This window comes from Bos javanicus, chromosome 24 (genome assembly GCF_032452875.1).
Source record: "Bos javanicus breed banteng chromosome 24, ARS-OSU_banteng_1.0, whole genome shotgun sequence".
Taxonomy (NCBI): domain Eukaryota; kingdom Metazoa; phylum Chordata; class Mammalia; order Artiodactyla; family Bovidae; genus Bos; species Bos javanicus.
In genome coordinates, this window is record NC_083891.1 from 28,701,084 (window position 1) to 28,713,943 (window position 12,860).

At 44.0% G+C, this 12,860-nt stretch overlaps 1 protein-coding gene across 1 annotated transcript in view; it reads left to right on the forward strand.

Moving 5' to 3' along the window:
* Positions 1–2,751: 2,751 nt before the first annotated feature.
* The window catches only part of CDH2 (cadherin 2), a 250,820-nt gene continuing 240,711 nt past the window's right edge, over positions 2,752–12,860 (forward strand). Inside the window, exon 1 of the mRNA XM_061399687.1 lies at positions 2,752–3,930. Within this exon, the coding sequence (XP_061255671.1) occupies positions 2,767–3,930 (1,164 nt within the window). The 5' untranslated portion in view covers positions 2,752–2,766. The remainder of the gene's footprint in view (positions 3,931–12,860) is intronic.

The window sequence follows — 12,860 nt, forward strand, 5'->3', positions numbered from 1 at the left end:
TGGGAAGAAACTTGCAAATGCCACAGCTACTTCCTAAGGCAGAAGGGACAATTCTAGTTTACCCTGTAGACCAGGCAAGAAAAGGGAACCATGGAGGAGGGTCTTGAGTCAACATCTGGGAAGGGCTCTCAGCTGGGTGTCAGTAGCCAAGACTAGTGTGTATCCTGTCCCAGAGGTATGTGTCTGTGTGTTTGTGGTGGGGGTGAGGAGGGGGTTGCAGACTTGACAACTACTGTTTGCATTTCTTTCCAAAGTCAGGACCCTTTTAGAAAAATACTTGTGTGATGTATTTGTATGTTTAGCATCTCCTGTTTGAGAATACACACCAGAACATGAAGTCATTCTGACTTTTCCTTGAAATGAATGTTTAAAAATGAATCATCATGGCATTTACATGCATATGAAAACTTGTTACGTGTGAAGGAGTTGTCATTTATTCGGTCTGTCCATAATGTTTGACACAGGTATTCATTTCAGACCTCTTGGAGTAGATCAGCAGCAGTGCCTAGTTCAGAAATCAAGGAATTAAGCTGATTTTCAAGTATGAGCCCAGCCTTAGTTTTAATTATTATTTTTCTTGTGTTCCCCTCTCCCCCCACAATCAAGCTGTTTCTCTAGGTCACTGCCTAGGCCCCTTCAGTCCTGGAGCTGTGCAAGATGATAGAAAGTCAGTCTTCAGACTAGAAGCGCGTTGAGCAGAAGCCAAAATCCTGAGAGCTGGCCCAAAGAAATGAATGACCCAGTAGATTACCTTTAGAATGGCAAAATGGAGGTACCATTTGTCTTGGGCACCAAAATAAATAGTGGATCTACTTTCATTAGCATCAAATGGATTCGCCAATCTCCAATAAGATGATCTGTGATCCCTTCTTCTGATCAAAGGCTGATTAGCAAGATTGAGCAGAGCATGTGATCAAGCTAAACTCAGGGAAAATTCCAAAGCAATCTATAACCACTGAAGAGTGAGACTCATGGAAGCTGGACATAAAATTTGTATAAATAAAAAATAAAATGCTGTCAGTGCTTATGTGGCTGATTGAAAACCAATGGAGTCAAGAGAATTAGTTGACTGACGGCCATTCCAAAGCAGTTTTTGAAGTCACAGTAAGAGTTTTATTTATAAAGGGAACAATTTTTAAAACTTCAAGCAAATAATTCTAATAAGCAATAGTCATTCATACTGAAATCTCTTCTACCTTTAAATTAATCAGAATGGCAATAAACATCAGTGGCTATTGCTGGGAGTGGTGAGACTGTAACTAAAGCCTCAAGTCTGGGATCACAGCTTAATTCTTAGGCACAGAGATAGCTCTATAAATTCCATTTTTTAATACAACAAAGGATATCTCTAATATTGCTGCTAAATGTTTTTCTATTATGCATGACTCCTTGAAAGTGGAACTCATAAATACCCAATTATATGGAAAAATTTTAGGTCAATTAGCAATAATGTGACAATACTATCTAGCAAAGAAGGAAGAGAAGGAACAAGTGGAGCCTTTTGTCTTTAAATTTAATTAACATGATCTTTCTTATTCTTTTGGAAAGAAAATCCAGGAAAAAAAAATTGAGTTTCATTTTTAAAAGGCCTACAATATTATGTTTTAATTAAAATTGAATCAACTTCCCTATGAATACTGAATTTTTAAAAGCCGAGCTAGTGACAGTACATTATTAAAAGCTGCATCACTTATGTCAAAGAAATTAGTACTTGATTTTTAGAGATTCATTATCAAGTTCTTAAATGATCAGCATCTTGAAACTCAAATTCAAATAATCTTAGTTCTTCAGTTATCCAAAGCAGAAGAGGAACGTACGTTAATTGCAACGAAGTTTGATGATTTCCTAAGAGCTGAAAAGCTTAGGGGGAGAAAAAAAGGTATTTTTCTTTAAAAAAAACCTTAAAAAAAATTACTGACAAAAACTTAATACCTCACCAAAATCAACTGCTCCTCACCCCTCCCTCCAGTCCACAAATGCCTGTGACCCAAACTTGTGAAGTCTCTCACTTTTGTGTGTGTGTGTGATCCACTCCAAGTTTATGCCTCACAAGGAAGAAGCAAAAATCCTTTACTTGGTGCGAACTCAGAATCAGTCATTTTATCTCTTAGATAATCCTATTCTTCAGGGCAAGTCCTGGCTTTTAGCTCCTTCCCCCCGCTTCCTTTTTCTTTCGTTCTATACTTTTTGTTGTTGTTGGCAGTGGTTTAGGGAGGGAGTCAAAGTCCCCTAGACCACTCGCTAAAAATTGTGAACAGGGTCACGAACGAATAGAAACAGAAAACGGGAGATTTCAAAGAAAATAACACGCACTCTCAAACCCCTACAGGGAAAAACAACAAAACAAGCACATCCAAACTTCGCAGTTTCAGTACATCCGCAAAGAAGGGAAGAGGTGCCGGGCCTCCGCCCTCCCGGCCCGCAGGTGGCTCGTGGCGAGCGCCGCAAACAATGGCCAGGATGCGCCCTGCCTGCGTCGCCAGTTTGCTGTGTCTGCCCCTGCCCAGACTTTAAAAAAAAACAAAACAGTCTATCTCGAAAGAATGACAGAACGGAAAGAGAAGCGTGCGTTAGGCTTCGGAGGAGTCATCCCCCCTCCAAAGCCTCATCTCTATCCGATCCCCATCGCGGTCCAAAAATGAACCTGCCACCCAATCAAGTTCCTGCGCAAGTTCTTTTTCTTTCCCGCAGCCCCTCCACCTGCCAGGGCTGTGCTCCGCGCACCCCAGGCTTCCCTCCGGCGACCCCCCGCGGGCTGCAGCAAAAATGGGGCGCTTCGGCTGGGCGGGGGCGGGCGGCTGCCGCGGATCCGGCCGGCTACCGCTGCAGCTTGGTGGCCTCCGATTGGCCACGACGCGGGCGGGTAGGCTCGGCGGAGGAGGGAGGCGGGGGCGAGGGCGGCGGCGGCGGCGGCGGGAGGCAATCCGAGCTGGGAGCGGGCAGCGCGCCGGGCGGGCGAGCGCGGGGACAGCGGCGGCGGCGGCGGCGGCGGCTCGCCCTGATCGCGCTCGCGGAGGCCGAGCGGGGCGCGCGGGCGGCGGCAGCGACGCGGGGGTGGGGCGGCGCGCGCGAGTGAGCGGCGCGGGCCGAGAACCGGCGCGCGGGCAGCGGGGGCGGCCGCGGTGGCAACTGCGCGGGACGGAGCCGCGGCGGGAGCGGCCGCGCCGACCCCTGGTCTCATCCCCGCGCGGCCGAGGCCGGAGAACAGTCTCCAACTCTCCGGGGGGACCGGCAAGGGGCGCCAAGAAGCGGTCCTCCGCCCCCACGCAGCGGAGGCGCCGGCCGGCGGGACTGCTGCCCTTTGTGGGCACAGCGCGCACGGCCCCGAGCGCCCTCCCCGCGGCGCTCTCGCCGGCGTCTTCGCCGTGCCCGGCGGCCCTGGAGAGGGGACCCGGAGGAAGCAAAACCCCGAGCCCGAAACCTCGCGTTGTGGAGCTCCTGGGGAGCTCCCGCGGCTCCGCTTGCACCTCCGCATCTTCCACCGGCCAAGGTCCCCGCCGCCTGCATCCCTCCGGGCTTCGCTGCGCTTGGGGCCGAAGCAGAGCAGCCTGCGCTGCCACCGCGGCCACACACTCACACACGCACACACTCACACCCTCACGCGCACGCCCGCCTTCTCCCCCGCCCCCTCCCCAGCTCCTTGATCTCGGTCTGTTTTATTACTCGTGGTGCGAGTCCCGCGGACTCCGCGGCCCGCTATTTGTCATCAGCTCGCTCTCCATTGGCGGGGAGCGCGGAGCAGCGGAGAAGGGGGTGGGGTGGGGAGGGAAGGGAAGGGGGTGGAAACTGCCTGGAGCCGTCTCTCCGCGCCGCTGTTGGTGCTGCCGCTGCCGCCGCCTCCGGCTCCTCGCTCGGCCCCTCTCCGCCTCCATGTGCCGGATAGTGGGAGCGCCGCGGACCCTGCTGCCGCTGCTGGCGGCCCTGCTTCAGGTACGCGGCGGTCCCCGCGGGCCGGGCCGCGGGCGGGGTGGGGCGGGCGGCGCCGGGTCCCTTTGTTCCCCGCGCCGCTGCGGGGCCGGGCTGCGCACCCGGGAAGGGAGGTGCCGCACCGCGCGGCCGGGAGCTGCGTAGACACGAGGCTCGGGCCGGGCGCCGGGGCAGGGCGCCCGGGGCTAGCCGGTCTCCCGCGCCTCTCTTGGCGGGTGCCCAAAGGGGCTGATCACGGTCTCCCCACTGCCCCTGCGGGGGTCCAGCCAGCTCCCGGGGGGTGTCTCTAGGCAGCAGAAGGGTGAGCTAGGCTAGCACTCCGGTTTTGCAGTTTTCTACGCTTCTCACCCTTCGCGTAGCACTTTGCTCCAATTTTTTTTTTTTGTTTGTTTATTTCTGCAGGGATGGGTCTCGAGTTTGCAGTCGAAATTCTCACTCTGGTATCTTAGTTACGGGACTTGCCTCCACCCCACCTCATCCTGGCACCCGCGCGGCTCCCGGTGCCCGAGGGCTCCAGGGTCCTATTGTCTTTACCCCAGCGTCGAATTGCTGGCTATTTGTTTTCCTGCCCTTGAAATTTTCTCTGTCGGTCCTACCTGAAAAGAAAACCTCGCTCCCTTGCCCAGACGAGTCTACGCGGGTCCGCGCCTCCGCACCCAGGCCCTGGCCCCGGACGCCCCTTATCCCGCCGGGCGGGGAGAAGTTCCGTTACTTGGCTATTTTTCCTCTCCCTCTGTCCGGCTGCGTCTGCCCTGCGTGCGTGCTGGGGGCGCCTTGACCGGGAGCCTCCGCACTTTTCACGCCTTCGGGAGAGCGCCAGTCAGCCTTTCCCTGGAATCGGTACCGGGAGGGTCCTCGGCGGCGGGAAGCACCTGCTCCAGGCAGGTCTCAGCCTCCCTCCCCACTCCGCGCGAGTCCCCAGCCCGGCCGAGCGTCCAACTTTCCCGCGGCGTCGGGCCAGAGGATGCCCCGAGGCCCCTCTTGGCCCGCCAGCGGGGTCTGGCGAAGGGAAGCCGCGCGCCGCGGCCGAGACCCCCTGTGCTGGGCGGGGTCCGGCCGGGGGTCCCGCTTCTGCCGCCGCGGGCGGTGGGAGCCCGAGGTGGCTGCGGGAGAGGGGCGTGCCCGCCCTCATGGCCTGAAGGGGTCTCGGGGGGAATCCGCCCCAGGGGGCCCCCAGCGCACCGCCGACGGCTGGGGGTGGCAGGCCGGCGACTGTTCCAAAAAGTGCGGGCGCGGTTCGGAAGTGCCGCTGCGCCCGGGGCGACCGGGGCAGGGACAGATAGTGCAGATCGCCGCTCTCCGTGGTCATCACGGGTCAGGGCCTGGCGCGCTCCGGCCGCGGGCGCCGGGGGCTGGACCGGACTGGCGCCCGCGGTCTCGCGCGCTCCCTCCCGCCGCCCCCTAGAGGGGTGTGGGCCGCGCCGAGCCCTGTCCATGGTGCGCCGGTTCCGCGCTCGCCTCCCCTGGGTCGCGCTCGCCTACTCTCAGGCTCTCTCCCTCCCACTGGCTCGCGGGCCGCCCAGGTCCCGCCGTTCCTTTCTCCTTTCTTGGGTTTCTCCTTTTGTTCTTTCCTCTCCTGCTGGTCTCTTTCTCTTTCCCCTTCCCCCATTCGCCAGTCCGCCCCCCTCGGCTCTCTGCAGACGCTGGGGTTTCAGAACTGTTCCACTGGACATTTTTGGCCTCTGCACTTTTGGGGAGTGGATGGAATTTCTTCTTACTTGGGGGAGGAGACCTGCCAGTCACTTGCTAACAAAAGTACCTCCTGTTATAAAACCGCCCTTTATTCTTGGAGCGCACACTCCTCATTCTTTCACCTCCTGTCAGTTCATTTATTGTTTCTTCTTTTAAAATGGGGTTTATTGAAGAGGTTCGGCTGAAGGGGAGGAAGGAAAAAAGTGCTACTTCAAGTGTTTGAAGTTAAGGGGAAAACAAGATAAACTTAAGAATCCTCCCAGACATCAGATTTAAAAAACAAATACCTCGTAGATTAGAAAAATCTTGTTTTAAAAAACATGTTGTTTTGAACATCATACCATGGTCTTACTTATTTATAGGCAATTTTATAATAAATCCTAAGAGGTTCAGTCCAGCTCTGGATGGTATGCTCACTAACTTTTTGATCTGAAAGTAAGTTTTAATTGAATATTGTGCAGTGAAGTTAGGATAGGAGGAGACGTTTCTTGGTCACTAATAACCAATGGACTAATGGTTCATGGGACTAATCTGTGTACCACGGAACTATCTCATTTCCTCTTTGAGTCATCTGCTTTGAAACCAGGTGTGGATTTTGTAGGCCATGTTCTTTTTTAAGCATTAAATATATATATAATTTATAAACGTCAAATCGTGCACTTCCCTTTTCTGTTGTATGTTCTTTCTCAGTGTCTTCCAGGCCAACCCGAGGTTGACTTTCAAAAACCTTGAGGAAAGGGGAGATTAAAACTTTGTCATCAAGTTATTTGGGTAATTCATGGGTATGAGTCAAGCAATAACACTGAGTGATTTACAAGGTCATTAGAAGTGGAAGCAGAGCAGTTCATGCAACATGAGTTTTAGGGTTAAGTGTGCTATGTGGATTGTACACACCGAGATTGGAAATGACTGTTTGCTAATGGTCTGCTTTACATACTGGAATAACATAGATCTATCTGCAATGTGAAAATAGCCCCTGTGCACTCTGCAGTCATCTGCTTTTTAAAACTCTACCTTTTTTTTCAAGCTTCAAGCCAGACTAAGGAGTCTAAGAGTTTTAGAAAAAAGAATGAGTAAATTATCAGTTTAGATACTGAGTTGCCTTATTTTTTCAGACCAGTTAAAGAAGAATAATTAAATATTCAAAAGGACTTTATGCCTTTAATGAACTGAAGTGTTCTTTGTTTTACTTGGAACACTTTTTTTTTTTCACTTTAAGAGAATCTTTACTAGTTGAGTTATTCTGTTACCTAGATTTACATAATTCTAGTCAATTTTGCATATTATGATATTCAGCTTTTAAGATTTTCTCTATTCTTGCTCATTTTAGCTTGAGGCATTAGCATTGTCCTCTAAAAAAGAAAAAAAAGCAGAATTTGAGCATTAAACTTCACGGATCAAGGGATATCACAAAGTTATGACAAGCTTTCCTTTCATACAAGTGACTTTCAAATCCTTAAATAGATATATCATCAGGGAAAAAAGATCAATTATACTTTTACTACCCATCCAGTCATGAATAGGTTAGAAGCTTGCTTTGTTTTTCTGGTTCTCATTTTAACTGCATAGCTCCATTATTCTGTTTTAAATACATTTGTATGGGTTATGAAACATCAAAGACATCACCCTAAGTTTCACAAATATTTTAGATTCTTAGTCTTATCACATAGATTTCTGCTTTCAATGCTGAATGAGGAACTATGAAAAAAGATGCACAAACCATATGTGATTTTCTCATATTAGGTATGGACTTTCATGGCATTAATTTCAATACATAAAATGTGGGGCGGAGGGGGGAAGGCTTTGTTTTAGACTGGAAAATCTAGGATACCACAATCATTTTAAGAATAAAACATTTATGTATTCTCTATGTTTATTTGAATTTCAAGTTCCTTTGAAAGTAAGAATTAATTGGTATTCACAGTCTCTTCTCCTTTTGTGTATCTTTGCCCTTTTTAAAATTTCTGGCACATGGTCATTACTAACAGGTGTTGTTGTTGTTGTTTAGTTGTTAAGTTGTGTTCAACTCTTTTGCCACCCCCGTTAACAGTAGCCTGCCAGGCTCCTCTTGTCCATGGAGTTTTCCAGGCAAGAATACTGGAGTGGGTTGCCATTTCCTTCTCCAGGGGATCTTCCTGACCCAGGGATTGAACCCACGTTTCCTGCCTTGCAGGTGGATTCTTCTACCACTGAGTCACCAGGGAAGCCCCCTTACTGACAGCAGTGCACTGCAAATGCACTAAATGCAACTTGAAACATAATTAGTGTGTCCTAAGATATTATACGCATATCTTAAAATGATATAGATATACACACAAATTAAAATTACACGTAATTTTTTAGGCCTTAACTGCAAGTTTAGAATTTACTTGCAGAGTATACTGTCATACTTTTATCAAAGTCTGCCCTGGCCTTCTAAAAGTTTGGACTGAGATTTTAAGGGGAAAGTCTTCTTAAATAGTTTGTATTTTTTACATGTAGAGATTGAGTTCTATTTAAAACAGATTTTTGGTGACCGTGTGTTGCGCCAGACTGTCCTTAATTTCCATTTTCATTAAAAATTTTCAATTCTTAAATCTGTTGTGCCTCATTAAGCTTTAGGGTTATTAATCGGGAAATGTCAAGACTTAAACCAACAGTTAATCTTGCTTTAAAATGCCTTTTAAAGAAATCCTAAGTAACTCAAATCCCCATTCTATTTTCAAAGGGATAGTCTCAAGTTAGAAGAGTAATTTTAAAGAAAAATCAGCTGTTATTTAAGAAATGTAGTGTTTGTATCTACTTTCTATGGCTTTGCCTAAGTTAACATTATTCAAATTTGCTCTTTTGGCTCAAATACAAGAATTAATCAAGTTTAAGCACTGCACAGACTTGTGGTGAATTTTGTCCATCCGATAGGATAGATTTGGAATTTAGATTTTGTTATTTGAGTAATTATTTCACATCTGCCACGAGTACACCTTCTAGAATCTGTTTTCAAGTTGGGTTTAGAACTGTAAGTTGAAACATAATTTGTACCAACAAATCATTACGCCTCCCATTTCTGTTTGTTGTCTTCTACAAACTTACTTTTGTTTGAATTTTTCAGTTAATTTGAGCGGATGCTAGTCTTTGTGTATTTAACTAAATGTAGATAAGTTTTAAATTAAACAAACCTATTCATGCCAGGGAGGAAGAAGATACAGATAAATATTGTAGAAAAAGCTACATCTTCTACACATATAAAGTGATGAGTTTAAAGCAGGCAGAAGGTGAATTCAGGATCTAAATGGGACCTTTTGAAAAATGTGAACTTTATGGTTTTGTTACAATCAAGTTTTTAAGCTCTATTTTAGGTTGTGCATGAATAAAGCTCAGTTCCTCCTTGTTATTCTCTTTAGGACCCAGAGTACTTCTTCTCTGAGCTTGCAACTGTATTTTACAGCACCCAGGCTCTTGGGTTGCATATATACACACACAGTATACATGTTTAGAACTCCACATACATGTCCCCTGCAATGTTTACCAGTTTGGCATGAACTATCAACTGATAGTTAACTGATAACTTTGTGTGTGTCATCCAAGGTGATTTGAGCACTGAGAGTAAATAATACCTTTGTTCTGGGCAAGTGAGCTGCCCTGACATAGTGTGAAGGGCAAGAGCGAGGGTCAAGGGCAGGAAGCCTGAGGTTCTAATCTGGTCCAGATGTAGTTTAGTCTCTTAAACTCTGCTGACCTCATTTTCCTCAATAATAAAACCATAGGCCTGGTTGGATTAGTTGATCTCTAAGGGACTGTCTAGTTCTGTGACTCTTGGGGCTGCTTAAAATATCCCAAAATGATTCTTTTCAAAGACTTTGGAATGACTTTAATTTTTAACCTGAAATGCAGGGATTTTCAGGTACTCAGAGGACTGAGTATGCTTTTTGAGTGCTGTTGACAGTAGTTTATTATATATGATAATATGTCATTCAGCACTAAGAATATAGCCCTTTTGGATGAACCTAGAGATTATCATATTAAGTGAAGTAAATCAGAGAACAGTGTCATATGAGACCTCTTATATGTGGAATCTAACAAAGTAAAACAAATGAACTTATTTACACAGCAGAAATAGATGCACTTAGAAAGTACACTTACAGTTTCGAAAGGCCAAAGGGTTGAGGGATAAATTAGGAGTGGGATTAAGAGATAACATACTACTATATATAAAACAGATAAACAACAAGGACCTATTAGTAGACCTATCTCTACTGATAGGCTTCTCTATATAGCATAGGGAACTATATTCAGTATCTTGTAATAACCTATTAGGGAAAAGAAGCTGAAAAAGAACATATATATATATATGTACTTATGTTTAACTGAATCACTTTGCTGTACAGCTGAAACTAACACTTTGTAAATTAAAAAAAAAAAACTTTTTAAAAAAAGAATATGGCGCCTTGACCTAGCAAGTTCTTCTCTAGTCACTTTTACAGATATGTTTGTATTCGTGATATATATGTGATATTTACAAATATAGGTATATGCATTGAGGCACTGTATATAATTGCAAAAGATCGGATTAGATGACCCTCTGAAAGTCCATCAGTAGAGACTGATTTAATAAATTATGGAGTAATATGCAGTCAGATTTGAGAACCTCTGGTTACAGTCAAGAAAATTATTGTTAAGCCACCTAATGTTTTTGGCATACTCAGGTACCTAGAAAAGATTCAGGTTAGGACCACTGAAATCATCAGTGGGATTTCAGGGCCTCTGAATGAAGAAGAGTTGGATGTAGACCACAGATAGAAGCTATTGCTGAATAGGAAATTAAGCACAGTAGAAATAAGATGAAGATGACCTATGAGAACATCCTAAAGTTGAGTTGAGAACAGCCTGTAGTAGGCTGAGCTTATAAGTAAATTCAAGAAAGATTGGCTAAATATAACGTGTAGTTATGTAATAGTTCCCATGTTGTATCATGAAGTGACCACACTATGCTGAGTTAACCACCTGAGAGATTATACTGGCTGGTTAACCCATCATGATATTTCTTCCATTCTCTTGACTGACTGAATATTTAATTTTTCATCTGTTCTGATAGTGAAAAAGTTATCTAAAGTAGACTTTACCTAAACCTAGAACTTGAGATTCAGAAAAACATTTAGTGTTAGAGTCGGATGTTTTGGTCTACACTCTCCAGTAAGGAAGCTATTGAACTTGGGTTTTTCCCAAGTAGCATTGGGAGAATTAGTGGGGTTTTAAAACAGCTTGAGTCATTTAAAAGGAGGTGCTATTATAAATACAATATGGCATTCATAATCGAGTGACTTGGAGAAGTGTTTGATCCATGATCCATTCTTAAATTTTCTTTTACAAAATATACCTGCCTATGCCACTTCAGTACTTTTGCTTGGAAAATCCCATGGATGGAGGAGCCTGGTGGGCTGCAGACCATGGGGTCGCTAAGAGTTGGACATGACTGAGAGACTTCACTTTCACTTTTCACTTTCATGCATTGGAGAAGGAAATGGCAACCCACTCCAGTGTACTTGCCTGGAGAATCCTGGGGACAGGGAAGCCTGATGGGCTGCCGTCTATGGGGTTGCACAGAGTCGGACACTGCTGAGGCGACTTAGCAGCAGCAGCAGCATACTACTATATATTATAATTTTAGTATTGTTTTTATGTTAATTTAAAAAATTAACTTGACCATAGCATGTTTATGTACAATCATATATTTTTATGGTTGTAGTTTTAATATTTGCTTTTGTGTTTTTTAAAAAAATTGTACTTGATATTCATCATTTAAAACTTTTATATGGAGTTTCCATACCCCAATGCTGATATATAATTTAATGTTTTGTTGGATTAAAGAATTAGTAAAAAATAAAAAAAAGAAAAAGTTAAAGGATCATAATTTGGAATCTTTGTTCCAGAAATTATTGGAACTGAAAATGTGACATGACTCTTTTATCCTTATTATTAAAATAAGTTTTGAGATTATTCAATGTTCTTCTGTTGCCTTAGTGTTGAAATTTGTAAAATTTTGGAAAAGGGAAATCTAAATTGTAGGGACAGGAAATAGTTTAATGGTTGTTTGGGGCTGGACATGGAGACAAAAGATTGGTTACGAAGGCGCAGGAGGTAATTTGGGGGGTGACAGAAATGTTCTAGATCTTGATGGTAATGGGTTGATGAATGTATACTTTTTGAAACTCTTTGAACTGTACTCTTAAAATGGGTGCATTTTTATTGTATGTAAATTATACCACAATAAAATTGGTTAAAAAATAAATGATTCACACATTAAAAAAAAAAAGTATCTAAATTCATATTATTACTTCCAGTAAGGATTCTAAGAAATGCCTTTTCAGTGTTTTATTTTTTTTCCCCAATAGTCAATTCGAAGACTTTTAACAGTTTATTTTTAGTAATAGTCAGTAGGTCATTCATATAACTCAAAAAAGCACATAACACCAAATAAAACTACTTGAAACTTCAGATAATTTGCTGCCATCTCTTCAAGTCTTTTTTTAAAAAAACAGTGTCTGGTATAATAATACAAAACCTTAAGGATAAAATATTTTTAATTTCAGGGAAGAAACTAGTAAATTACCTTACTTAATTATTTCCATAACCTTGTGACATAAATAAATAAATAAAACCTTGTGGTTTTATTCCCATTTTATAGAGATGATGAAAGAGAAAGTCAGACAGTCTGAGTATTTATTGTGAGAATCCTGAGTGGAATGATATCTCTTTATAGCAGAGTTAAGCCTGACTGCAAAGCCCATGGTTTTCTCCTTCTACCAGGCTGGGATGCTTTTAATTTGATATTCAGGGAAAAATTCCACAGTAGAAGGAAATTTCAGTTCCTCACTACTGAGTTTATAAGATTTTTGTAAAGTAGTTAACTTTTGAGCTTCATTCTTTAATTTTGACCTTAAATATTTTATTTTGACATTTGAAACCAAAATTTAATACTTGGTTAAGATTTTCATTATATATATATTTCTTTTTTTCCTTAGAGAAGAAAAAATAATTCCAGGTAAAGGATTTATAATCATTTTCATGATGTTCTTCAAATTGTCTTCATCAACAAATAATGTGTTGATAAGTACTCAAAAAATAATTTTTGAATGCATTTTGGAACTTAAAATACTTTGTAAGAGCCACAAAAACCTGACCCAACCCACATTTTTTGTGTTTGGGGGTTTTTTTTGTGTGTTGTTTTTTTTGAAACTGTGTCTGTTTAGTGTTCTTTTCTTTAT